Source organism: Dichomitus squalens (assembly GCF_000275845.1).
Source record: "Dichomitus squalens LYAD-421 SS1 unplaced genomic scaffold DICSQscaffold_31, whole genome shotgun sequence".
NCBI lineage: Eukaryota > Fungi > Basidiomycota > Agaricomycetes > Polyporales > Polyporaceae > Dichomitus > Dichomitus squalens.
Window position 1 is genome coordinate 152,406 of NW_006766913.1, and position 23,222 is coordinate 175,627.

The window sequence follows — 23,222 nt, forward strand, 5'->3', positions numbered from 1 at the left end:
AGGTCAGGAGACAGGACACGAGTCAGCAGACTCTGACCAAGCAGGGACAAATAGGTACCTGGTCTGTGCACCGTTGTAATTGTATAAATAGTAGGGGGTCTGAGGCAGGGAACCTCAGACTTGATCTTCTCGTCGATCACCCATCTCCTCTGTAGGTAGCTAGCAGCCCTACCTCTTACTGCCCCTCCTAGTCTAGGGAATCTACATCTTTGCATCATCTCTTGCTGTGTCACTTGTGGTTGCTTCGCTCTCAGCACCAACCCCTTCACCAGTAAGCTTTGTCTTTGTTTATCTGGTGGCACAGCTCGTTGGCTGTGACAATTATAGACTCTCGTGTATCCTGCTTTCTGTCTTAACGGCTTTAGCAGCTGTGTTCAAACCACATCACATATGCAGTCTTCAAGGTAATCCAGCACAGATACTGAGCTGTTGAACAATGTGTCGCTCTATTTAGTCGAGTAGATAAGCCGACAGGTTCACACCGGATTACTGGTGTTGACTATTTCTGACATGCATACCCAGCGATTCCGTTGTGGCCTTCGGACATGTTTTGGCAGCTCACACCTGCTCAGGGAGATATATTGAACTTATGCATACATGGTGTTATGTTCTGTGCATGTATACCATGTTGTTACTATGCTAGGAACGATGATGCCCAGTTCGCTGTCGGCGCATGCAACGTCTTGCCATATCTGGAATGTGAGCTTGCAAGTCAAGCTGTGGCTGGGGCCTGGCCAGGGAGTTGGCGCCCAGCTAGCCGGATCTCGGCTTAGCTTGCTCCGGCTTGGTGATCCAGCGCGATCCAGCTCGTCAGCTTAGCTTAGCTTAGCTGGCTTGGCGGCAACACTATTAGATGCAGAACGTTTTTGCACTGGCCCATCTTAATCGTCTTAATCCGTCTTAATCGAGCATCTCAACTCTTACGACTTACTAACGCTTAATGCCGTCTTAGACGTCTTAATGCCCTTAACACGTGTTTAAGACGCATGAAGTGATTCCCATGTTTACTGATGCCCAAAACACATCAACCCACCTTGCGATTATCTTGGTCAAGTGCGCCTATAGGACTGTTACTATCTTCGCCTCTCAAAACATGAAATAGTGACCATTCGCCACCCATATCGCTTCGTGTCAAGATTCTGATAGCGCAATCCGCCCGCTCGAGGGCGCGTGCAAAGGAGTTTGTATTGGCAGCAACCATCTTCCGTTGGACTAAGGCATCCTCTGCATGCATGTAGCAGTACCCTCTTCGAGTCCACATGCTTGGACGGGGTCTGCTGAGAAATCAAGGGGAAGACTAATTTCCCTGAGGCGATGAAGACGTGTCAAAGGGGCAGCAAATGTAGGCCAACGATGGCGTTCGCGAGGCATTTCCCCTCGATACTAGTAGCCACAGATCCAGGACAGCCTCCGCGACGTCCCGCAAATGAGCAGAGTCATCCTATTCCGTCTCAGCACTCACGCCACACGAACATCGTGGCTAACACCCCAAGCGGCAGAGAGAAAGCCTGCGAGAAGAAAGCTAATGATACATTTAGTCAACTACAAGACGGGGGAAAGGCCTCACTCGACAGGCTCACCAGCGATACCAAACGCTCCAGGCCAGTCTCCGTTGGAGATCCCATAAACGATAGCAATGCCGAGTGGAAATGCAGCCAGGGCACTGGCAAGCAGCACCATCCGACCCATTTCAGCACGCTCGACAAATTCGACGCCATAGTCCCGGCGCTCGGTAAGTGCACGCATGATCTCGTGCTGACCCTTCACGTGGTCAGGGTGCGCAAGTAGATAGCGCATGCGCATGTTGCGATGTGGGCTTATCTTCGCCGGGCCCACCCTCTGCGGAAAGACGAAATGTTGGTTGATCTGAACATACCACGGTCAATCCAGATTGCGCCACGACAGCTGAAGTACTACATACCGCCACCATTGTGACATACCTAGTATCCAGGAAGGAATCAGCATAGGGAGCGGAAAACGGGCTACATACCCACCAAACGTTCATGACAGAGAAGTATTTCCGATACCACGTGCGTAGTCTATCATACGCAATGCCGAGTTCACGCAGCAGTTCCTCATCGTCCCAGTCCCGTTGGATCTCGATGACTCTGAGGTCATATCCACGGTGCACCTTCAACGGGAAAACCTCCCAAGTCGGCTTCCACGCGTCCGTGTTCTGCTGGACTGGTGCGAATCTCTCAACATCGGCTCGAGTGTCGGTGTCAGTGCCGAAGTCGTCCGCTACTGGAAGCCGGGGGCTCTGCATTCCGTCTAGCGCCGTGGCTAACGGAAACCGACCGGTAGAGCTTCGAGAAGCACTTTGGCTAGGGCGCGACTGCACTGCCGCAGCAGTCGTAGGGAGAACTAGGAGGCAGGGCGGTGGTGCCGCAGGGGAAGGCAGGGAGCTCGTAGGTGCCCGGAATGGCAACCCATAGTTGAGTCCAGCCGCAGACACGATGTCAGAGTATAATGTGTCGCTGCTGTAGTTGGCGTGATGCGTATAGACACCAGACATCCCGACACGCCTGCGTTTCCTTCCTGACTCCCTGGGGACTGCAGGCCGTGAGGATGGTGAACCTAGGGCTCCCGGAGGCTGACGGGAAGGGGGAGTCACAACGTTGTGATTAATCGTAAGGTCGGATTGGGAGACAGTAGGCTCGGGCATTGTCGCAGGCCGCAGAAGGGAAGGATTGGCGTGGAAGAGGGGGTGGAATTGTGTAGAGCTCGAATGAGGTGCCGGTGTATCGGCGGAAAGTATGTGCGATACCGCGTGCGCAATCGCCTGAGGCACCTCCGTCTGGAGACCCACGAAGCTCCCACTCGAATCGGCGCACGAGATAACAGGGTTACGGGTTTCACGATGCCGATGACCGCCATCAGAATTTTGTCGCGAACATGCTCTGGACGTCGCATGGTCTATAGATGTGCGGCGTGATGATGTTCCGTGTCGGGAACTTGAGCGACTCATCGTGCTGCGGGGCTGATTGGTACTCTGCCTGGAGCTCCCGGTACGCCTATGGATGAGTTGCGAACGGGGAGAGGATTCGATTGTCTCCCGGGGCTTGTCGACGGGACTGGCACCCCAGGCTACGGGACGTGCACGGGAGGAGACACCAGTTGCCTGGGGAGACTGGTCCGTAGCCAGTTCCAGGTCCGCCAAAGTCTGATCGCTTTCGAAGTCTGTTCAAGAGTCGTCTGTGAGTGTCATGTCCCCTGTGCTACTGTTGCCAAATTGCATGCCTCACCTGATCCGTTGATATCCTTCATTTGAACGAGCGGCGAGGCAGTAAGAGGCATGTGATACGGCGAACCGAAGGACGTGGCATTCTCTTGGATAGGTTCTAATGGCACTCCATGGACTACTAGATCCGTAGGCAGAGCACTTTGAGGTGCCCAAGGTGTCGAAGAGAAGTCTGCATCTTCTGGGTACGATGGTGGTGTATGAACCCTATTATGACCTATCATCAATATTGCAGATGTACGGTGCGCAACCGGTGAGCTTCAGGTCACAACAGGATAAGGGCAGACAAGCCGTTACCTTGAGTGCTGAGATCGCAGGCTTTGGTCAATTGTTGGTAGCGGCGCTCTTCGGCTTCATATTCGGGCAGAGTCTGCATGACGATCAGGCTGGGGGTGCTGAAATGTATCCACCGAAGTGCGCTTTATATACTCGTTCTGTTCTTCTAGCCACCGCCCGTCAGACCAAGTATGCCAGAAGGCGGTGTTACCGAATGCTAGGATCCTTATCCCTGGGACGAGTAGACTATACCAAATTGGCGTAGATGTCTAGGAAGTCTTCTGGTGCACGATCTCATACGTTCAACACCGCCTACTATCTCTGAGAATTAGCCTCGTGTCGATATGAAATATCATGAGATCGTACCTCTGGGGAAGCCTCGACCGATGGGCCAAATGCGCCAGAGAAAAGAGGTCCAAAACAGCCCAGTGTCGACCGACGAGCTCGAATCCAATGGACGAGACCGGAAAAGCCCAAGCTTGAAAGAGTTGCCGAGTCTCATTCACTGGCGATGTCTGGAGATAAGGTCGAAGGTCTTGTTCACCGCCATGTCCCGTAATAGGTGCAGGGCATGTGGAATAGTCACCGCCGGCGCGAAGACACTCCCACGACGCCCACAGAGAAGCTCGAACCCAACGGTCAGGTGCCCTTGCTGGAGTCACATAGCAAGGTTTGCGAGCGTTAAATCTGGGTTTTTGGCTTATGGTGTATGACTTCTCGTCAGAAGTGAAATGAATTGGAGTTCCCGGCGCTATTCTAAGTCTGCGTCAAGGCCTGGATGCCTGAAGAACATGGTAGGGCACTGGCGTTGCAGCTAGCTAGTGTCATTACCGATGGAAGGCACTATCTAGCTCAAGACCGCAATGGCCTCATCTCAAACCCCTCGAGAGGATCGCGAGACCTACAGGGCGTCGTCTGCGAGAAAGCGCGTCGTGACTGCAAGGCCATACATGGTGAGCGTTATCGGATGGTTGGTGGGGGCTCAACTAGGGAAAACACGAGTCGCACTCACCCGAATTGCTGATGAGACTTTGCGACTATCCCTTACATGAGGCTGTCCACGATTGGAAGACTCATCTGGTAATTTGAGCAGATTGTCGACATCGTAACGGTACTAGTGAACGCCGCTCTGAAGAACCGATGGGCGACGTTCAGAAGAACACTTATGCAGATAGCTGTGTTTAGAGGCGTGATATATGCATGAATCTGTCGTCCCAAATATGTCGGTAGGAAAGACATGCTGCTCGTTGCAACGACAAGGATGGAGTCTGGAAATGTTCAAACGTTCAAGACCGGTTACGAACGTACAGTGCTTTGCAAAAAAGATTGCAGACCGAAGCGCGCGGAATCCTGCTTGGCCCTATTTGTTCCCAGTCGGCTACGGCGAGAATTCCTGTTTCGGACACCGGGGCGCTCACACGTTCGACAAGACCGTGCTCGAGTCTGAGCCCACTTTTCTGCTCCAAACATGCACCATGATGTTCTTTGCCTCCAAAGTACACCTTTCCAATATTTTAGGTAGGTTTTCAGCTGAAACATCGACCATGCTGCAAAGAGGCTTCCGGCATCGCAGGCGTTTCCCCGGGTGGCCAAACAGGGCCAAACCGGATTTTGCGCGCTTCGGTCTGCAATCTTTTTTGCAAAGCACTAGTACTGTAAGTACTTGGAGGTCGGGGGTCCACTTTCCTGGAATTACCGAATGAGGGGGTTCGACTCCTACGTATGCCATATGGTAGGCCCTCCAATGATCCGCGGCTTATCCCTCCAAGTTCGAAGACCCGTCAACGACAGCTTATATTTTCACATCTGAATCTTTCATGAAGTGAAACGCGCAGGAAAGAAGACTTGAAAACGCCCGCCACAACAAAGGTCCGTGCATGAAGCTCGAATGCGGAGAACGACTCGACGGGAGAAGTGTGGTGCACATGTACGTCCCGAATGGTATGAGGAGTGCCAAAGGAAGGAGTATAATACATATCGACCGAAGACGATGGTAAGATGTATCTTCCTGATGGGAACATGACGAAGGTAGCGAAATGGAGATGTTGACAACGCTCGGATGCATTTGCGCAGGCATAGAGTGTGCTGGAGTTTGTGCACACCGCCGGGGTAGCGCGTACGGAGAGTGCAGGGGGTTATGTATCGAGAGACGTAATCCAGAGTCTGGAGACGAGTCTGTGCTGCTCCATCCAGAGTGCGACAGATCACTGAGTGTGGTAGACGTGGGCGTGTCTGCAGAGTGAGTCTCGCAGCAATGGTGACGCGTACGACGGGGAGAACATGGGGCAGAATGACACACTTCTGCGGAGTGCCACGGACTGTCTACCGCCGTTGGAGAGGGGGGATAGGTTCCCGGCATAGCATGCATCGATGTAGCAGTGTCCCGCAAAGGAGAGCTACGTTGGGTCCACGTCTCTATGCGAGCGGTTTGACGAGCAGAGTTACAGTTTTTGTTCGGCTGACAACGATAGGATAGGCTCCCAGTATGCGGGGGTGAAATAGCAGGGGGAGTAGAGAATGCGGTGAAAGCGTCTTCTTCATGCGTCGAGGGAGTTCGGAACACTGCCTCCGCGATGGAGGGGCAACGCCAGGGAGGAACAGCCATCTCGCTAGCGTATTCGGAGTAAGAATGATCCCGGGGATGTCGGGCTTCGTCGTGGAGCAGGTGAGCCTCTGGGGGAGGCATCGTAGAGGAAGTGACATCCCAGATCATAGGACGAGCACGCATATAGACGTCAGATGGGAAGGACCTTGCGCAGCGGTTGGTTGATGTTGTCCCTTGCTGGCCGGAGCGTTCTACGAGTCGAAGGATAAGCATCAAAGAGTGAAGCTGAGTAGTACCCGAGCTTACCACCAGCACCTGACAGTTTTGACGTTGCAGCCGTTGCATGACGGGTCTGCTGCCCAAGGGCAGGAGGCACCAAGGAGCCACAAGAAGGGGGTCCAGCGATTAGAGCGTCGAAATCTAGGCCCAGCGAAGATGTGGGCATGTCGGTGACGGAATCAGAGTAGGCGGGAGGAGCGCAAGCGGTGTTGCCAGCCACCGGCATCACTGCCGCTGAGAAGGACTCCGAATTAGCAACATCCATGTATCCTATGGGCTTATAACTCACCCAGGCCGGAAACAAGATCCTCCATGTCCTCCAGCGAAGGTACAAAGTCCTCCAGCGTACACGGTTTAGGACTTGGGCTACGAGACGTCTGGCACCCCACGTCGTCGAATCCGCGGCTCTGCACCAGAGCCATCTCCGTGTCCTGTTCGAGCAGCGGTAGGAATTGCATACCAGGTGGATGAAGGATGTGAGGCGACGCGTCTCGAGTGCAAGACCAGATTTCTCCTTGATCGCGACATCGCCGCGCCTTGATATGTTCGCGAGGTTGTGGGCGCAAGCGCGCAGGAGGGAAAGCAGGGAGGACTTAGGCCTGTATAATGTGTCCACTGGACCCTGATACCTCGATAGGGCAGGTGAGAGAATCAGATATGGAAAAGCACGTAGCATACGCTGAGAGGCTTACTATATCTGGATGTTTCGATTGAGGATACTTTCGAGAGCGAGAATGATACGCTCGCTCACTACGGCGTACCTCACATCATAGTATAAGTCATACACAATGATTTGCGTGTTCATGCAGAATTGTTGTCTAGCATGCTGTAGGGGATCTATGCCCATCGTACGAGGAAGCAAAGACGAGACTATCAGCATCGTCCGGTAGCAGAACGGATCGTCCAGCCATCACGGAATGGACATACGCCTCGTGAAATCAATACATACAGGAAGCAAGCCCAGCCCGATCATTCCGCTCCAAACGGAAGCTCGTGATGCCTCATGAGGTGACCTCGAGGCTCACAATCTCGCGTGGCATGGACAATTCCCGACACTCCTCATCGCAGAGTCGGAGAATGACCCAGTGAACGGTTGCAAAGATATGATCAGGAGAACTGTGGGTGCCCCGCGATCCGCGACTCCTCTGTTTTGTGAAAAACATGTGCGGTACGTGTCTAGCCTAGGTCTGAGCCACCGTGAAGCGTGTCCAGAGAGTTTGATAGCAAGAAGCCCGTACCACATATAGATTCCAAAGTTCGAGACAGAAACTAGGTTTGCATGATGACAAGATTCGCATAACACGCTATAATGTGAGGGTGAAAAGTAATGACGTTCCGAACGCAGACAGTAGGCCGTGGTACCAGATGAATTTGACGACGAAGTCGGCGAGATTAGGAAGAGAAGCGGTCGGAAAGGAGCTGGCTTGTAACTTCCTCAATCATCGATGTCTCCTTCACCATCCATGGCGCATGTGAGCAGGGTCCAGCATAAGAGAGCGAATGGCTGCAGACGACGGTCCCCGAGTTGACCGGCGTCACTGCACGGCTAAGCGGCGAGACCCAGACCGCAGTCCGAGTCGTCGACCCTGGAACCCGGAAACCGCCGGCATTCCGGCTGGCCGAGTAGGCCGGCGATTTCTGGGGGTGGGCACAATCCGGCTGAGCCTTCCTCCGATCGTTTCTTCCTACTCACCGCCGTCATGTTCCTCGACGACAGTCTAGGCAATCATCTTCATAACATATCTGGCTTGCTATCACCAAGCGAGCATTTTTTTCGAGCGAATCTGAAGCGCGTAGTGCGCTTTTCGAGTCCGCGTAACAATGGTAAGCTGAGGATGCGGTTGAACGTGCTTCATTGGTAGATTATCAGTTCATCCGCTGCCTTAGCAATATCAACGCCGGACTTTGCCATCAGCTCTGACATATACTGCCGCAGGAACAGAGAACCAAAGTCAATTTCCACACTGACATTGAAGCCGACAGATCGAGAGCCTTTATGAAACTTGGCTGAGAATTAGCTCCAAAGTTCATTCATGAACCGAAATTCACACAGCGTGTGATTGGTACCCCTACTGGGTCTACTGCATCGCGTTCAGTTGGCCACTCCGTAAATGGTGATGTTATGCACGAGCGGCTCTGCAGTCCCCACAATCTTCATGATGAAGAAGTTGCTATTCATCCACGAGTATGCCGAAGAGTCCGTCTCCACATGTCTGCAAAGGAATCCCTTCTGCAGTGAGTTTCAGCTCCATGGGAGGCTGCCCGCTCTGGGCTCGTAGGATCGCGGACTTACACATAGCAGTAACTGTGGCCGGTCGTATTCCTAGTCGCAGTTGCGTAACATTGAGGTTCGTATTTTTTTCACAAACGTAGTCATCACGCAAGACTTACCCGACGCCTCTGACCAGAGATGTGCTTGACCCCAGGACCCCGAAAGTCGGCAGCGGTGACTTCTTCTAATGGCTCAGGCTTTCTCTCTATTTCAGCTTCCAGAGTTCTGGCTTTATTGAATTCTACAATGCCTGAAGTTATGACATGCAATCGGTAGGAAAACCATAGACTCTCTCACGCTTGACCCCCGGTGTCATTAGTCCCTCGCCCATCTCTGCCTCTGACAGTCATCGACGCGAGCTTTCCGTCCGTTTTCCAGACGTATGGCAGGACCCAGTGGGAGAACAATGTCGCCGAGCCGATGATGAAGCCGTCATCTGCCGTCGGCAGCATCGTTGCAACGACCTCGCCTGTCGTGGCATCCGTGAGGTTCCCTCTGTGTATGAGTTCATACCCGTGAGAACACAAAGATGCAGCTTTATGGGGATGCCCAACTCACCCGGAAAGGGGTGCGTGCACGCGGAGGCCGAACGGACCCGTAGTGTTCGTGTAGGGGGCGCCGATCATCTGTCCTGCGAAAATGACCTCAAACTCGGGCGGAAGAGCCGAGGTTTGCGAGGCGACCGAGACCGCGGTTCAGACGACGATACCGGAAAGAGACAAGGCTCGGGGGAAGGAGTAGCATCGCATCTTGTAGGGATCGGTGTAGTACGTATGGGGGTTAACCTCTATATGCTATCCTTGCTCTTTCTACGCCTGCCATTTGATGTCTTTTGTACCAAGCAGCTCGAATCCTGACGTCGGCCAACGGCGCCGCGTGAGATGACATGGCATTTAGGTTCTACTCCGAAGCGAGATGGAAACCTACAAGGTCGCCGTAATCTCGAGACAGACTCTGATCGGGGGGGTTACTGCAGGAGGCTCATGGCGTATCATCCTTCAGGGCTCGATGCAGCCGATTCAATGAAGGTCGGAGGCGTTGCGGCCCCGAGTAGGAATCAAAGTGGTAAACTTTGCATTCAAATTATGCATTATCGACATCGTACCATCTGTCAGCATCGTATCGTACCATCTACAGAAGCAGGAGTCCACAGTTCATAATAGGTAAATCATAGATCCGCTTCGTGTACTAACCGCAGCCAGTCTATCGTGCTCGCATCACGAGGCGCAATGACCTCGAGCGTTGTAGTCTAGTCTTAGACATTTCCCACGTCGTTGTGCGTGCGCTTCCGAAATGTCTGTGCAACTCGCGCCGGTGTGTCCTATCCGTGAGTCATGGCGTTCAATGTCGGAAGTAAGGTGCATATCACGCACCACGCGTCCCATGCTATCAAACCTGTGACGATAGCGAGCGAGAGGAGCGGGCACATCTTCGTGAGCACATCCTTTGGGAGGAGCATTACCGGCTACCTGCACGCCTCCGAACAGTGACGCACGCCTGCTAGTGAGGCTACCCCGGATACTGAAGATATCAGGAAGTCCAGTGGGGCACCATCATGGGCCCTGTCACATTTGGAGCTGCGGGCGTCTCATACGCGCCGTAGCAAGGCGGACTCAGGCATCTGGCCTGAATCAATTTATTTGCGAGCTCTGAGATCTCCCCCGCGTAATATGAGCTACAGCAGTTCGCACAACGATCAGAGTCATCAGTTGACATGCATGCTGTGCGTGTGTGTTGCTTCTGCGGTTCCAATGTAAGATGGAAAGAACAGCGCGTTCGTCGGATCGGATCCCTCTCAACATGTGGGGTTGGGCTAAGGCGAGTAGCAAAATGCTAAGGCAGCATCAATCAACATACAGTATGGGATGGTTACTGAGAAATGCTCACAAATAGTTGCACGAGGAGAAAGACATCGCAACTTCTACAGGCGTTTGAGGTCGATTATAGTGTTACAAAGGAGGAGCTCCAAGACCGTCACGCACAGCGAGCCCCCACCTCACCTCAACACCATCACCACGGTGCTTATCACCGTCCCCGCAATCACGGCGTACCCCGTCCCGTATGCCCCGCGCAGACTCAAAACTTCCCGATGCCATACCATCAGCACGACGACGTCCTACTGTAAAATGGTGAGAGCAAGGCAGACTCACACTTGCCAACGTCCCACGCAATGTGCCGGACGCCGCATAGGGAGTGATACGCGAACGGGGTGGCGAGCACGACCTTACCGGCGTACTTGACGGCGTCGGGCAGCGTAGAGATGAAGTCAATGACTTGTGCAGAAGAGAACGTGTCCGGGGCGACAAGGTATACGAGTGCGGATCCGTAGAGAACTAGAGTGGGGTGGCGTCCCAATCGGTGCAGCAGGGGTGATGTATGAAGAGGGTGTATGTACGGGGGGTAGATATACGGAAAGGATGGTGAAAGACGTTCATGTGACGGGAGAGTACGTGGATGAGATGCGCGCGAAAGCGTGGCAAGACGACATTGAATAACTGTCAACACATCCAGAACGGAGGAGCAGTACGTACGGACAGCAAGCCCAGTCCCAGTGAACCGACTGAGGATAGAGCCAACCCACGTCAGCTGCGGCTGGTAGATGGTAAGGACGGGACTTTTAGGGCGGCGCAGCCTTTGCCCATTGAGAATCTCCTGGTGGGCGGATGGTGGCAGGGAATCGGTCTGGATCCGACTGCAGGGGAAGCACGGGCGGTTAGCTTGCGGTCGAGCCGCGGGCTGAGCAGGCAGTCTGAGGTGGCTAGCGACTCACCGTCTTCTAACGACAGAGGGTAAGGCGTAGCTCCTGACGACTATGAAGAAGGATAGTGAGCCCAGGTTGCTGGTCAATGAGGATGCGATTGTTACTGACCACTCCGGCGCACAAGCGCGCTCGGTCGAAGGAGGGTTCTGGAACCGACGATGCGATGAAGTAACATGAGGATGAGGGTGTGGTTGAGAAGCCAAAGAGGTGTATTGGCGAGGCAGGGGTTTTGTAGTGAGACCTGGATGCCAAGCAGTGTAGCCTTCGGCTTTGATCGGGACTAGCGCGCATAGGATGAGATGCCGGCGAGGTCTAGCCATTACAACCGCTTGGATCAGACCGCTCTCGCTGAAGGTGGTGTGATACTTGTCCAATGAGGAGTTGGCCATCGGCGGGTAAGAGAGCTTCGGCTCCTCGCCCGAGACAACATCGGGTGTTTAGGGGTGCGCCGAATCACTGCAGCTGATCGCGCTCAGGGATGCGGGGTCGATTGGCATCTTTCTGGGCATCCGAAGAAGTGAAGAAGTAAATGAGGCCACAAATCATTCACGAGGACATGAATAGCTTCACGTAGGGGAAAACCGACAGATACTGAGGGTGCTGGTTGGCCGGAAGACCGCGGAGGCCACAACGAAATGCTAAAAAGACCTGTCAATATCATGAACGAGCAATGACAAGGGAAGATTAGTGGTAGCCTACCTTCCAGTATGAAGCAGCGTAGAGTTCAGGAGCCGTTGAGCAACCACCATGTGCATCATCCCCGTCGATGTGAGAGGATTGAATCAGCGTCAGCCCTGCCACTGCAAAGCACAATTAGCGCGAGGCAAGATGACGTCTAGGATCATCTTTACCGAGGCCAAGTGGGACTCTTGGCCGACAACACTTCAACTTGCCGCATACAAATAGGGCTTCTGAACACGATGTCATTGAACTTAGCTACGCGTCTACGGACAAACTGTTGCTACGATTCAATAAACGAAAGACAAGGGATTGTGCTGTATACAGGAGACTCACAAGCGCGTTGCAAGAAAGTCCCAGTCGCGCACATATGATGCACGACCAGTGACGTCACGTAAATGAGTCAGACGATGACGATGCTCTGCATGTTATAGGGCTTTGACAACACGACGCAAACATCGGCCATCCGGATACAGCCGCAATACCAGAAGATATTCATTCTACCATGCAGTATTCACAACAACAGGAGACCGACGGTGGAGACAGCGGTCAGGCCAAGGACGGCGTAACCGGAAGAGTAAGCGCCCTTGAGCGTCAGGACTTGAGGGCGAGCGAATCGAAGATAAGGAGGTGCGCGAGTCAGAAACACGGTCATATGCGGGTAACGCGAAGGTGCGCGATAGGCAATTGTACTCACACTTGCCGGCATCCCAGCTCAAGTGACGGAGGCCATTCCAGGAGTGGAACGCGAATGGGGCGGCGAGGATGGCTTTGCCTGCATACTTTACGCCTTCCGGGAGGCCATGAATGAAATCGACGACGTTGACAGAGCTGAAGGTGTCGGGCGCGACGAGATAGGCGAGCGCATAACCGTAGAGCACTGAAGAACACCACCAGGTGAACAAGACCAAAAGTGGGTCAAATCAAGGGGTGAGCTACTCACGAACGCTAAGGCCAGCACCGGTGACACGGTTGGCAATGGAGCCAAGCCAGGTAAGCTGGGGCTGGTAGATGGTAAAGTGAGGAGAAGAGGGGCGGCGAAGACGCTGCTTGTTTAGGATCTCTTGAGCGGCAGAAGGAGGGAGCGATTCCGTCTGGACCGAGCTGTATCCCGCGCGGATATAAGGGTCGCCATAATGAAGGAGGTATACAATGACGATATTGGACTTACCGCTTCGCGACAATGTTGCACAGAGTGGGTTTTCTGGCCACTGCATACAAGTTCAATTCCCAGCACTTGTGCGTGTGACACCTAGAAAGCGAGCGCCCTGCACATACCATTCCTAGACCTGAGCGCCGCCTGCCTGAGAGCGGGACCAAGACCAAGAGCACGGTGTGCGAACATGGTGGGATGAAGGATGAGAGGAAGGAGCTGGTCGTGTCGGTGGTAGCGTTCTCTGTGCGGTCGCTGGCGGCTTTGCCGGAACACCCTCGGCCGTAGACCCCGGTCACACAGTGTCACGCACATGTGATATCATGAGTAGCCCTAACCTTAGCTGCCACTGTTGGCCAATGAGCATGCGCATATAACGAACCTCAGGCTCCTGCCAGTACTGGCACCTCGGCTTCTTTCGTGACTTCGTTTGATCCTGGATGGAGTCATGGACTCGAGGACATCCATTGTATGCACCTCCAGCAACATCATGATACTGATACTGTGTCGTTTCTTCTGGTCATACACCAACATGCTGATGTGTTCCGTCAGAATTTCTGCAAGGGAGGTGGGGCGCAGTCGACTATTCGCCGTACAATCAACCTGACGGTCCCACGAATTCTCAGGCGCCCGGTACAAGAGGGCACGCAACGCAGAGGCCACGCGGGCGACTTGTACTCTGTACGAAGGATGGGGGATTCGGAATCATCATCCTGAGAACATTAGAAGACTCGTCAAGGTCAGCCGCAGGTCCACAGTTCTCCTTGCAGTCGCTACTACCTTGGCCCATGTCGTGTAAGATCTGGGCAGTCCCCTTCAGGATCTCGCGACGCTTGGACGGATGTTCGGACAGGCTGTCATACAATGTATAGATGCCTTTCCCCATCACACCACACACATCATCTCGCTACGTCCCTTGCTGAAGATTACACAGGTGACAGTCCCCAGAATTGGGTCTGCGTTGTCCCCGTAATCGAGTTCGCCCTGAGGGTCATCGGGCGGAGGCTGGCCCACTTTACGCTCCGAGCTCGCATGACTATATTGGCGGGAGCCCGACTGATGTTTTGAGCTGAATTTTGCGTGCAGGCAGCAAATCAATTGTGGAGGACAGGTACTAGCTGGTGTGGCGCTATTCATCCGGGGACGTATCCAACAGCCCTCATCATACAACATTTTACGCGGCGAGTCCGCGGTATCCCGTCTAACCTCATCTTGAAGGGGTATGTACACGTAGATGACGACGAGGGGCCTCCAGCGCAAGGTGTGCTCAAAGTCCGTCATTCCAGTTCGCATCGCCTTCTCTTCTTCGCCGCGCTGACCATCGCGCATGGCATGCGGGCGACATGCCCACGCGTTGCTTGGGGGATATTCCTCTCATTCCTGCCAGGCTGCACTTGAGACGGGCCATCTTCACCACCACCCCCGAATCGAGTGTTGCTCGCTGGGCCGCGCCAGGACTCTACGTTGACGGTAGACCCGCTGAGGGGGCTGGGCTCTCTCATAGAGACCCTCCTCGTTAGGGTGCTTCCGGAGAGTGCTTCCGACGTGCCGACCAAAGTCGTGGAAGCCTTCGTGCTGGCAGTGCTGGCTTGAGTCCCCGATACAGCTGTCTTCCGACGCTTGGCCTCTCGTATGGGGCTACGGTCGGAGGCGTCGTCTGGGTGATTTTCAGAGTCGGAGCAGTCCAGAATCGCCTCGACCTCGTCGGCCTCGATCATACATCTATCGTAGTTTCTATCGGGGCTGCACAGGGTGAACGAAGGCTCGCTCTTGATCAAGCTGACGGGGTTGGGGGCACCAACGAGCTTTCCACTGCCGTCGCGGCCAGCTAGGGACATGCGGATCTTGTGATCCTCGTCATAGGGCTCGAAGTCCGTGCTTTCGTCATCCATGTCTGTGCCTGAAGAGGAAAGCTTGTTCTTGCGGCGAGTATCCGGAAGCTTGTAGGCCCTGGCCGGATCCTCCGCAGGCCATAGGGACCGGTATCCTTCAGAGTCGAGAACCTTGTCGAAGACCGCGAGGACATCTTCGTAATGCAGAGGGTTGTTGTCCCGGAATATCGTCCCGAGACATAGATCGCCGAGTTCCTTTAGGAGAACAGTCAAAGGCACGTTATCGCGGACGCTGAGATTCTTGCGTATCGGCGAGTGGAGCCAGATGAGTTTCGCACTTACACAATTTGCGTCGCCGAGCTGGAAGATGGATGGGCAAGCTTTGTCGCCCATGGGATGGGTGTGATCTGTGTGCCTGAGGGCGATCCACAGAAGGACCCAGTAGAACGACTGCAGATCGTGGTGAAGTGGACTTGAAGGGATTACAGAACCGGCTACCAGCTCGATGGACATGAAATGGAAAGTTCCCTGAACATTAGCGAGGAAGTCGGCGTTAGATCCAGTTCCAGGTACCGTTATGACGACGCACCACTCTTTCCTTCGGCTCACCGCCATCGACATCCACAGTCAGGAGCTCGGACAATGCCGCCGCGGATGTAAAGTTGGTTGGAAAGTCCCGACTCATAGAGGAATAATCAAAGTCATGGATGAAACCCGTAAAAGAACCTTGTTCTGCAGGATCGTCAACGATGAGGATGTTGTTGACGCTCACATCCCGATGGAGGATGCCTGCGCGGGTCACAGCGACACGATGCCCTGTCAAACACATGCTATGAGTCCAATCGGCAATACAGCCTACAACAAGTGATAGACGTACCACGGATCCCGTCTCGGATGGCAGATGCCATCTCTCGAGTATTCCGGAACCGAGTCAGAGGTCGACCGATAATGTCGACCACGAAGCGCATGTGGCTTCGTTCGTGATGCCAATATTCAGGCCCCTGGGATTGACGCCAGGTGAACGTCTGCTGCATCGGACGGTGCACAGGAGGGCAATCGCAGGCTAGCCGAGGGGAAAGGGACGACGGAGGTGTGGACGACGAGGCGGTGCCTGATGTGGGCCCCGACAAGCGATTCTGATGGTTTGCAAACTTGTGCGGTGCTGGGGCGCCGTACAGATGTGACTCCCATTGACGCACCTCACGCTCTCCCAGATCCCCACCGAAGAGGAGACTAGGAACCCCCACGCGCTCAGCCGGAGGTATGCTTGACAGACGGGCATAGAATCCTTCTCCGAACGTCGAACAACTGGTCGCCACGCGTCTTTGACAATCCGCACCTTCAGGTCTTCCGCCGGAATCCTGTCCACAAGTAGGTCAACGAGGCGACCGTTGACCAAGCTACGGGTGTCACGGATTCCCAGCCACACGGTGGTCGCTCGAGAGAACAGACGGCCGTTGACGTCGAGCGCCTTGAAGAGGATGTATGCAGCGGACACACCCGCATTCCCTGACACATCGTCATTGAAGACCTCGGCCCGACGGGCTTCGGAGGACAAGAATTCCTCACTGCTCACCCCGGCGAGCTCCAACCGATGCTTAAGCCATTCCTCGTCATCAGGCGTCAGCCTGCGAACGGTCGGGTCGCAGCCCACCACGGTTTCGCCGTCGTTGGGGTGGGCGAAATTCCAGAAAAACCGTTGGATGATGCGGAGGTCGTCGACCTCACGCAGCGACAGGGGTTGGGAGAAAACAGCACCGGCGTGGTCGAAGCGAGCAATGCGCACTGTGTCGCCATAAACACCAACGATAAAGGCTGCAAGAAGGCTATGAGCATGCAGAAGGTTTCGAGCATCTACAGCGAGCTGGATAAGGGTCTTGCAGTGCTTGAGGCCTTTGCCGCGAAACGGATCCTCGTTTTTAGTTTTCAATTCGATGATCATGGAAAACCGTGACCAGTCCACAGGTAAGGTCTTGGCGTCCAGGATCTGTCCAGGAAAAGAGACAGCGATGTCCGGATAGGACTTGTGGTGGTTGGCGGCGAAATCGGCGTAGGGGAACCGCTGAAATTGGGTATGACAGTCGAAGAACGACAGCCTCTTCTGGTCAGGGAATGAAGCAACGAGCGCGTTGAGACCTTTGATCTGGTGGAATGTGAGGCTAAATACTTAACGGGTGGTGTATGAAAGCCACGTACGAAGGAAAGATAGGCACTGACTTCACCAGGCTTGAACGCGCCAAACTCGGTCCCACTGACATCCGCGCAAGTGCAGGGAGTGCTTGAAGGAACGTACTTTGCCAGAAAATCGCTCCCCGTATCGTCTGAGAGGTTGATCTTGCGTTCAAGCTCCTTCTTCCATGCTTTCAGCACGTCATGATCGCCGATGAGGGTGCCTGCAGGTTGACAGAATTGTTAGAGGACCTGAGAGCCAGAGGAGTAGATTGAACGCCGCTCGTACCTGAGCTCCCAGAGCAGAGGAAGCTGCTACTGAGACAACCTGTTGAGATGGACATTCAATAGTAGCGTCGGGAAGTGGTTGTAGAGTCCGTGATGGTGGTTGAGAGAGAAAAATGGTGGGGCATAGGCGCTAGTACATCGGAAAAGACAGCATACGCTTCGCCAATGCACGCAGAGTGGCTGACGATCGGACATGAACTCCGCCTATCCATTCAACGCGTATGATATTGTGGTTGAGCCCTAAGCAAGGGTGCTCTATCATCACGTGGGGGCTCACTTAACAGCAGCTTTGCGACGGCTAACACAGTGTGATCTTGGTCAACAGATCTGTACCAGATGGAACTCTTGTAAAGCTAATAGTCTGTGCAAGCTGCTAAGCGTTCATGTCACTTGGTGACTCTAACCCTAAGACATATCCGGGTCAGTCGAGGTGATTTGGGGGTCATATTTGTGGCGACATACCTTCTTCTCTCCAGGTCCTGCGTTGACTTTGCTCGTTATTCTACACAACATATGATGTGGAGTCTGACGCGTTGGAAGAGCTACTGTAGCGCCCGCGTCGCGCGCTACTTCTCTTCTCCCCCTCCGTACCTGATCGACGTTGTGCTTCGGGATTGGCCTCTTCCTAATCCTAGCTTCTCCTATCTAACTCTTATCTGTACCGTGTGTTCCCGAACCTTAGAGCTGTTATAGCGCCCGTGAACCGTATATAAACCCAGATCTGTATGTACAAACTGGAGCGTTCAATCGAGACTCTCATAACCTGTCAGTACCTCGAGCGAACCTCTCAGACTCCCTCTCGTGACGCGCCACCTACCCCTTCGGGCCAGCGAGCGCGTCATATTTTTGACAGCTAGTCTCTCGACAACAACCGTCTCACTCTCGTCTCTATCTCTCTCTTCCTTGTCGACTGGGCCTCCTCCGAGTCTGATCAACTCGGGACTCCTTTCGACGACCTATATCGCACGTTTCCGTTCTCTCTCTCCTTGTTAGCTAACCTATTATTATAAAACCCAGACATGTCTATTAGATACAACCTCAGACGTCGCCCGCCGGGCACGGAGGTTCTTTCGGCCGCTCAGCCTTTGAGACCTGGTGAGCCGCCCCTTGCAGCAGTCACGGCTGACATACCTGCCACAGGTAGCCCTCTTACTGGGACCGAGTCCCCTACCAGTGGTGTCAGCCCCGGAACCGAGCGTGGTGTCCCCGCCTCGGGTTCCCAGTCCTCCGCTATTGTAGCCGGACTGGTGACTGCTCACGCAGATGCCCACGGGGCTTTAAACTCTCCCGTTTCCGACGCCGGCTGTTGAACCCGGGAGGGCGACAGCCCATCCCATGGGTAGCAACAACAGCGGACAGCTTGTAACTCACCTGGAAGGGTTGGTTGGTAAGAGAGGCTTGTTAGAGCGACGAGAGGAGATGTTCGAGTGAACTGAACTATAGATTGGGGGTACAGAGGTCCCCTATATATACTACTGTACATCTGTGGCTACATAGTACTATACAGTACCTTCCCAGGATGCACAGACGCACAGAGAAGCAGTGCGTACACAGCGAAGCTGTGTGTGTGTACCACATGAGTAGTACAGCCTCGGTTATTGCAGTAACCAGCTGTGAGGTTCCATATCTTGTGACGGCTGTGTTAGGCAAGCTGTGTAAACCAGCGCCTGTTTAACACCGGCGAGGGCGTTCGGAAGTATCCAGTGACCATCGAGGATGGCTCTAACGACGATGGCGGCCCTTGGATTCCAGTCCAGCGGCGCCGCCGTGCTCGCAGTGCGGACGCCGCTCTGCCTGCTCGGGATCCCGTCACTGCGCAGGATGGCCCCATACTCACTTCTCCTCAGCGGGCGGCCGTCGATACGGCCGCCGCGAGCCTTACTTCAGTGAAACGGGACCGCTATTCCCACCGGATGGCAGCGGTTGAGATGACTCGCCCGCGTTCCCTCTCTCCCAAGCATCGGAGTGAGGGTCCCTCTTGGGACAAGGGGAAGACCGTGGATGCATGGAACTGGGGTGCCTCGGGCATCCCAGACAATGAGCTAGACCCGAATGCGCAGAGGCACGAGCTGCAGTTGTATAGTACTGGGCATCACAATATATTTGATAACTACGATACAGATGAGCAGCGTGCCATGCTGGAGTATTGGGAAGCTCGAAAGCAAGGGCGGAAGGACTCAGAACGTGAGCCGACGGCGGTTACTACACCGGGTGGATCTACCCAGTCGGGCTCCTCATACACTACAAGCCGCGCTTCAACCCCGTCTGAGGCGAGTGAGGTTGAGGAAGCCATAATGGCCGCTCCTCGTCGCTCTGCTAGCCAGGAGGCTAACCGCCTCCTCACGGAGCAGCTCCAGGAAATCCGGAAGGAGCTGGCCCGGTTGAAGGAAGAGGCAGAGCAGCATAAGGCCGCTCGCAAGAAGAAGCGAGACTTGCAGAACGCCCGGAAGGCCAAAGGTGCTGTCATCTCCCAGGAATCCGTAGCTAGGAGAAAGAGTCTCGGGCCTGTTCACCGAGCATCATCCCTACAGCCGGTCGCCCAGCTGGAACCAGGCAGCTACCTAGAATGGGCCTTCGCTGGCATCACAGGTGGAGACCCCTCGGACAGCTCTGACGGCTCATCCTCATCCTCTTCCGAGCCCTCGGAAGTAGGTGGTACGAGCTCCGTTGAAGGGGACGAGTCCGTTAGCTCGCGCAGGGCCTCGTGTAAGTCTCGTAAAAAGAAGAAACACACCAGGAAACCAGTGCTCAAGCCCGAGCGGCCAGAGAGCATCAGGAAAATGTCATGGACTTGGACCCATACTTGGGCCCAAGTTCATGTACTTGGACTCAACTTCGTGTACTTGGCCCCAAGTCCATGTACTTGGCCCCAAGTCCGTGTACTTGGTCCCAAGTACAAGGACTTGACCCAAGTCTATATACTTGGGGTACTTGGGGTACTTGGGCCACAACTTGGACTTTACATGTTGACTTCAGTAGACTCAGGCCTCAACTTGAGCAATTGGTGTTCTATCAGTCACACATCTTGTATACTTCTTATGTAATAATATCTATCATAGACATCCATACACTAGTTGTAAACCAGTCTGTTTTAAGTCCATAGAAGCAGCTTTATAGTCTATTAGAAGAAGGGCAATAACATGTGATAGAAGACTTCAAGTTGTTACAATGTGCTTGTTTCAGTAGTGATACAGAGGTACAATATCCAGATAATGCCCAAGAATAGTGGTATCAGTGGTGGATGTCCAAGTTCTGCTATGGTACAGGAGAGGATGGTGAAGAATTTCTCAGAGTCCAGCAAAGAGCGCTATATATGGCTGGTATCCTGTGCCATAGTGTGAGCTTCTGTGGTGTAGTGGTTGAACATGCTGTGTTAGACACTGAATATGTAGGTTGCTGGTTCAATTCCCAGTGGTGGCATTTTTTTTGCCGCCGCTGCACCCACTAACAAATATTGTACGCTTGACCTTGATCAAGAGCAGCTGTCTTTTGATTTACTTCCATGCATATCATCTTTATTCAATACATCTCACAGTGAACTTGGGCATGAACTTGAACAGGGACTTGGAGGACTTGGCCAAGTCGACCCACCCGACTTGGCCAAGTCCATTGGACTTGGGGTACTTGAGGTACTTGGGATACTTGAGGTACTTGGCCAAGTGCCCCAAGTACCTGTACAAGTCCGTGACGTTTTCCTGATGGAAGTATGGCGGAGAAGCCAATGCTCAGACATTCCACAAATTCATGCGTCAGTGTGTGGAGTATATTCGTGGGTACACTGTAGACTCATGAATGTACACCTCAACAATATCCAACTTCCTCACTGGAAGAGCTTACACCTTCTGGGTCAACACCGTGTCCAACAACCCTGCCAAGTGGACGCTGGAAGACCTGTTCAAGGAACTGTTCAATTACTGTTTTCCAGTCGACTATCGCCTGCAGATGCACGAGAAATTGCGGAACACTTACCAGGGAGGACGTAGTGTACGTGACTACGTTCATGAGCTTGAGAACTTGTTTCTGCTCATAAAATTTGTCTCAGACCGAGAACAAGTAGACAAGTTGTGGAACGGCTTGAATGAAAGCATACAGCGCAAATTGTGGAAGAAAGAACTCACCCCCACCACGTCTACCTGGCCTGAGGTCAGGGAGGCCGCTGAAATTATTGAGATTGCTGATAAAGTAGGCCGAGGTCGTTATTCTCGCCCAGGGAACGAACCTTGAGGCCATAAGCGAGACAACCAGAGTCCCTTATGTACCGGAGGCCACCAGAAGGCGTACTCGCATCAGAATGACCGTGAGAACCCCCAGAGTGATCAGCGCCGCTCCCGAGGGCGTAATAGTGGGAGAACTCACCAACCCCGGTCAGGCAAGGGCGAGAAATTGTCCGGACAAGCTAAATGATCCTCCCGCAATCGGAACGAGCCCCGGCTTTCGAGCCAGGAACGGGCTGAGCTCCGGGAGCAAGGCAAGTGTTTCTTGTGCAAAGAAACAGGTCACTATGCGAACGTGTGCCCCAAAGCTAACCTGGTCAAGTCAGACAAGAAGGGAAAACCACCTGGACTCACCTCGTACAGCGTGGAGATTGGGAGCCACTCCCGAGCGGAACAACTCAGAGAGCTGGCCGCCACCACTGAAACGTCGGCAGGTATTGACTTGCACTATATCGAGACCAATTGGAACGACATGCCTGATTTGCAATCGGTCAGCGACTCTTCAGAGTCTGAAAATTTGGACTGGTCAGATACGGAGGGCTCTGTACTCACCAAGTGGGAAGACGAGGACAGCGGCCACGTTCCAGTCGGCTATTTCGACGACGAGACGAACGGGGAAGTTCCTGTCTTGAGTCCGGTCCAGAGAATCGATCCAGGTTTCGGGCTTGAGCTGCCACTCGTTCGTCGCGGAGAGCGTCGCATAGGCGACCTATACGCGGCTCACACTGAGTACCTGTTGCAACTCAACGGGCCCTATTGTTGTCACAATGTGGATATCGACAAGGGAGGTAAACCCTCACCTCATGTGTATCATACCTCGCAAGACTTGTATGTGATTTTTCACTGGAATATGGACGATGTGTTAGTAGAAACGTCCCAATTATGGGACCCCAATTTCGACGTAGTGCGCTGTTGAACTTGGACTTATCCGGTCCGGACTACACGAGGCTATGTGTCTCCTAGCGCTTAGCTGTGGTCGCTTATGTAGTATGTTACCATATTTGGGACTCTCTGCTCGTGTACTGTAGCTATGCTTCCGGACTCTTCTGGTACTGTCTAGGACAATCCGTACTACTCCAGAACGGTCTTGTTACCGTTGGTACGCCCCACCCCCTATCTTTTTGTTATTGAACTACTCCTTCTCGTCGCCCTCGTGTACACTCCACTCCCCTTCCCGTCCCCGGCGACCTATGCTTACCTTCCCGTTCCCTCGTCGTCCGCCTGTACACTATCATCCCCCGTTCCGCCCCCTGACGACTATGTTCCTAGCCCCAGTCCTCTCCCTCAATATCTCCCCTTTCGTCTATATGACCGGACCCTGAGTCCGACCCTGACCGTTTCCCTTTTTGGTTACATTACTTTACCCTGACCCAGACCCCGACCCTTGTCGCGCCCCTTTCCCTTTTCGGTTATATTGCCCGACCCTGACCTAGACTCAGGACCCTGTCCCGTCTCTATCCCTTTTCGGTTATGTCACAGGACCCTGACCTAGGTCTTGTACTATACTGGGCCCA

At 53.8% G+C, this 23,222-nt stretch overlaps 7 protein-coding genes across 7 annotated transcripts; 1 reads left to right on the forward strand and 6 right to left on the reverse strand.

Moving 5' to 3' along the window:
- Positions 1–1,563: 1,563 nt before the first annotated feature.
- On the reverse strand, positions 1,564–2,266 carry DICSQDRAFT_65653 (uncharacterized protein; the record flags this gene model as incomplete). The annotated part of the gene is made up of 2 exons (XM_007368031.1): positions 1,564–1,866; positions 1,991–2,266. 2 exons carry the CDS (start codon positions 2,264–2,266, stop codon positions 1,564–1,566), a joined length of 579 nt encoding a protein of 192 aa, XP_007368093.1.
- Positions 2,267–5,924: 3,658 nt separating this feature from the next.
- DICSQDRAFT_182098 (uncharacterized protein) lies at positions 5,925–7,809 on the reverse strand (the record flags this gene model as incomplete). Its single annotated transcript, XM_007368032.1, has 5 exons — positions 7,291–7,809; positions 7,034–7,178; positions 6,631–6,970; positions 6,369–6,575; positions 5,925–6,313 (listed from the first exon to the last, which is right to left on the reverse strand). Coding segments are annotated over exons 3-5 (765 nt in total), but the record flags the coding sequence as incomplete, so codon positions are not given.
- Positions 7,810–8,433: 624 nt separating this feature from the next.
- On the reverse strand, positions 8,434–9,239 carry DICSQDRAFT_172300 (uncharacterized protein; the record flags this gene model as incomplete). Its single annotated transcript, XM_007368033.1, has 5 exons — positions 8,434–8,571; positions 8,635–8,664; positions 8,733–8,810; positions 8,958–9,108; positions 9,172–9,239. The coding sequence occupies 5 exons, from the start codon at positions 9,237–9,239 to the stop codon at positions 8,434–8,436; spliced, it is 465 nt and encodes a 154-aa protein (XP_007368095.1).
- Positions 9,240–10,609: 1,370 nt separating this feature from the next.
- Positions 10,610–11,763, reverse strand: DICSQDRAFT_172301 (uncharacterized protein; the record flags this gene model as incomplete). The annotated part of the gene is made up of 5 exons (XM_007368034.1): positions 10,610–10,695; positions 10,764–10,946; positions 11,145–11,305; positions 11,384–11,416; positions 11,483–11,763. 5 exons carry the CDS (start codon positions 11,761–11,763, stop codon positions 10,610–10,612), a joined length of 744 nt encoding a protein of 247 aa, XP_007368096.1.
- Positions 11,764–12,280: 517 nt separating this feature from the next.
- On the reverse strand, positions 12,281–13,436 carry DICSQDRAFT_109141 (succinate dehydrogenase cytochrome b560 subunit). The gene is made up of 5 exons (XM_007368035.1): positions 13,331–13,436; positions 13,224–13,263; positions 12,996–13,156; positions 12,750–12,932; positions 12,281–12,652 (listed from the first exon to the last, which is right to left on the reverse strand). Exons 1-5 carry the CDS (start codon positions 13,395–13,397, stop codon positions 12,567–12,569), a joined length of 537 nt encoding a protein of 178 aa, XP_007368097.1. The 5' UTR covers positions 13,398–13,436; the 3' UTR covers positions 12,281–12,566.
- A 1,046-nt stretch (positions 13,437–14,482) lies between these two features.
- DICSQDRAFT_172303 (uncharacterized protein) lies at positions 14,483–17,550 on the reverse strand (the record flags this gene model as incomplete). The annotated part of the gene is made up of 6 exons (XM_007368036.1): positions 14,483–15,565; positions 15,627–15,853; positions 15,915–16,009; positions 16,237–17,180; positions 17,234–17,430; positions 17,496–17,550. The coding sequence occupies 6 exons, from the start codon at positions 17,548–17,550 to the stop codon at positions 14,483–14,485; spliced, it is 2,601 nt and encodes an 866-aa protein (XP_007368098.1).
- Positions 17,551–18,513: 963 nt separating this feature from the next.
- DICSQDRAFT_172304 (uncharacterized protein) lies at positions 18,514–20,204 on the forward strand (the record flags this gene model as incomplete). Its single annotated transcript, XM_007368037.1, has 4 exons — positions 18,514–18,589; positions 18,635–18,741; positions 19,141–20,142; positions 20,184–20,204. 4 exons carry the CDS (start codon positions 18,514–18,516, stop codon positions 20,202–20,204), a joined length of 1,206 nt encoding a protein of 401 aa, XP_007368099.1.
- Positions 20,205–23,222: the final 3,018 nt, after the last annotated feature.

Bases quoted from the DNA above. Each gene is read 5' to 3' on its own strand.
- DICSQDRAFT_109141 (XM_007368035.1), bottom strand. From the start codon at position 13,397: ATGTTCGCACACCGTGCTCTTGGTCTTGGTCCCGCTCTCAGGCAGGCG. The intron at 13,157-13,223 runs GTAAGTCCAATA...CGCGGGATACAG, and splicing joins TGCAACATTGTCGCGAAGCG to CTCGGTCCAGACGGAATCGC. The intron at 12,933-12,995 runs GTGAGTAGCTCA...GGTGTTCTTCAG, and splicing joins CGGTGCTGGCCTTAGCGTTC to TGCTCTACGGTTATGCGCTC.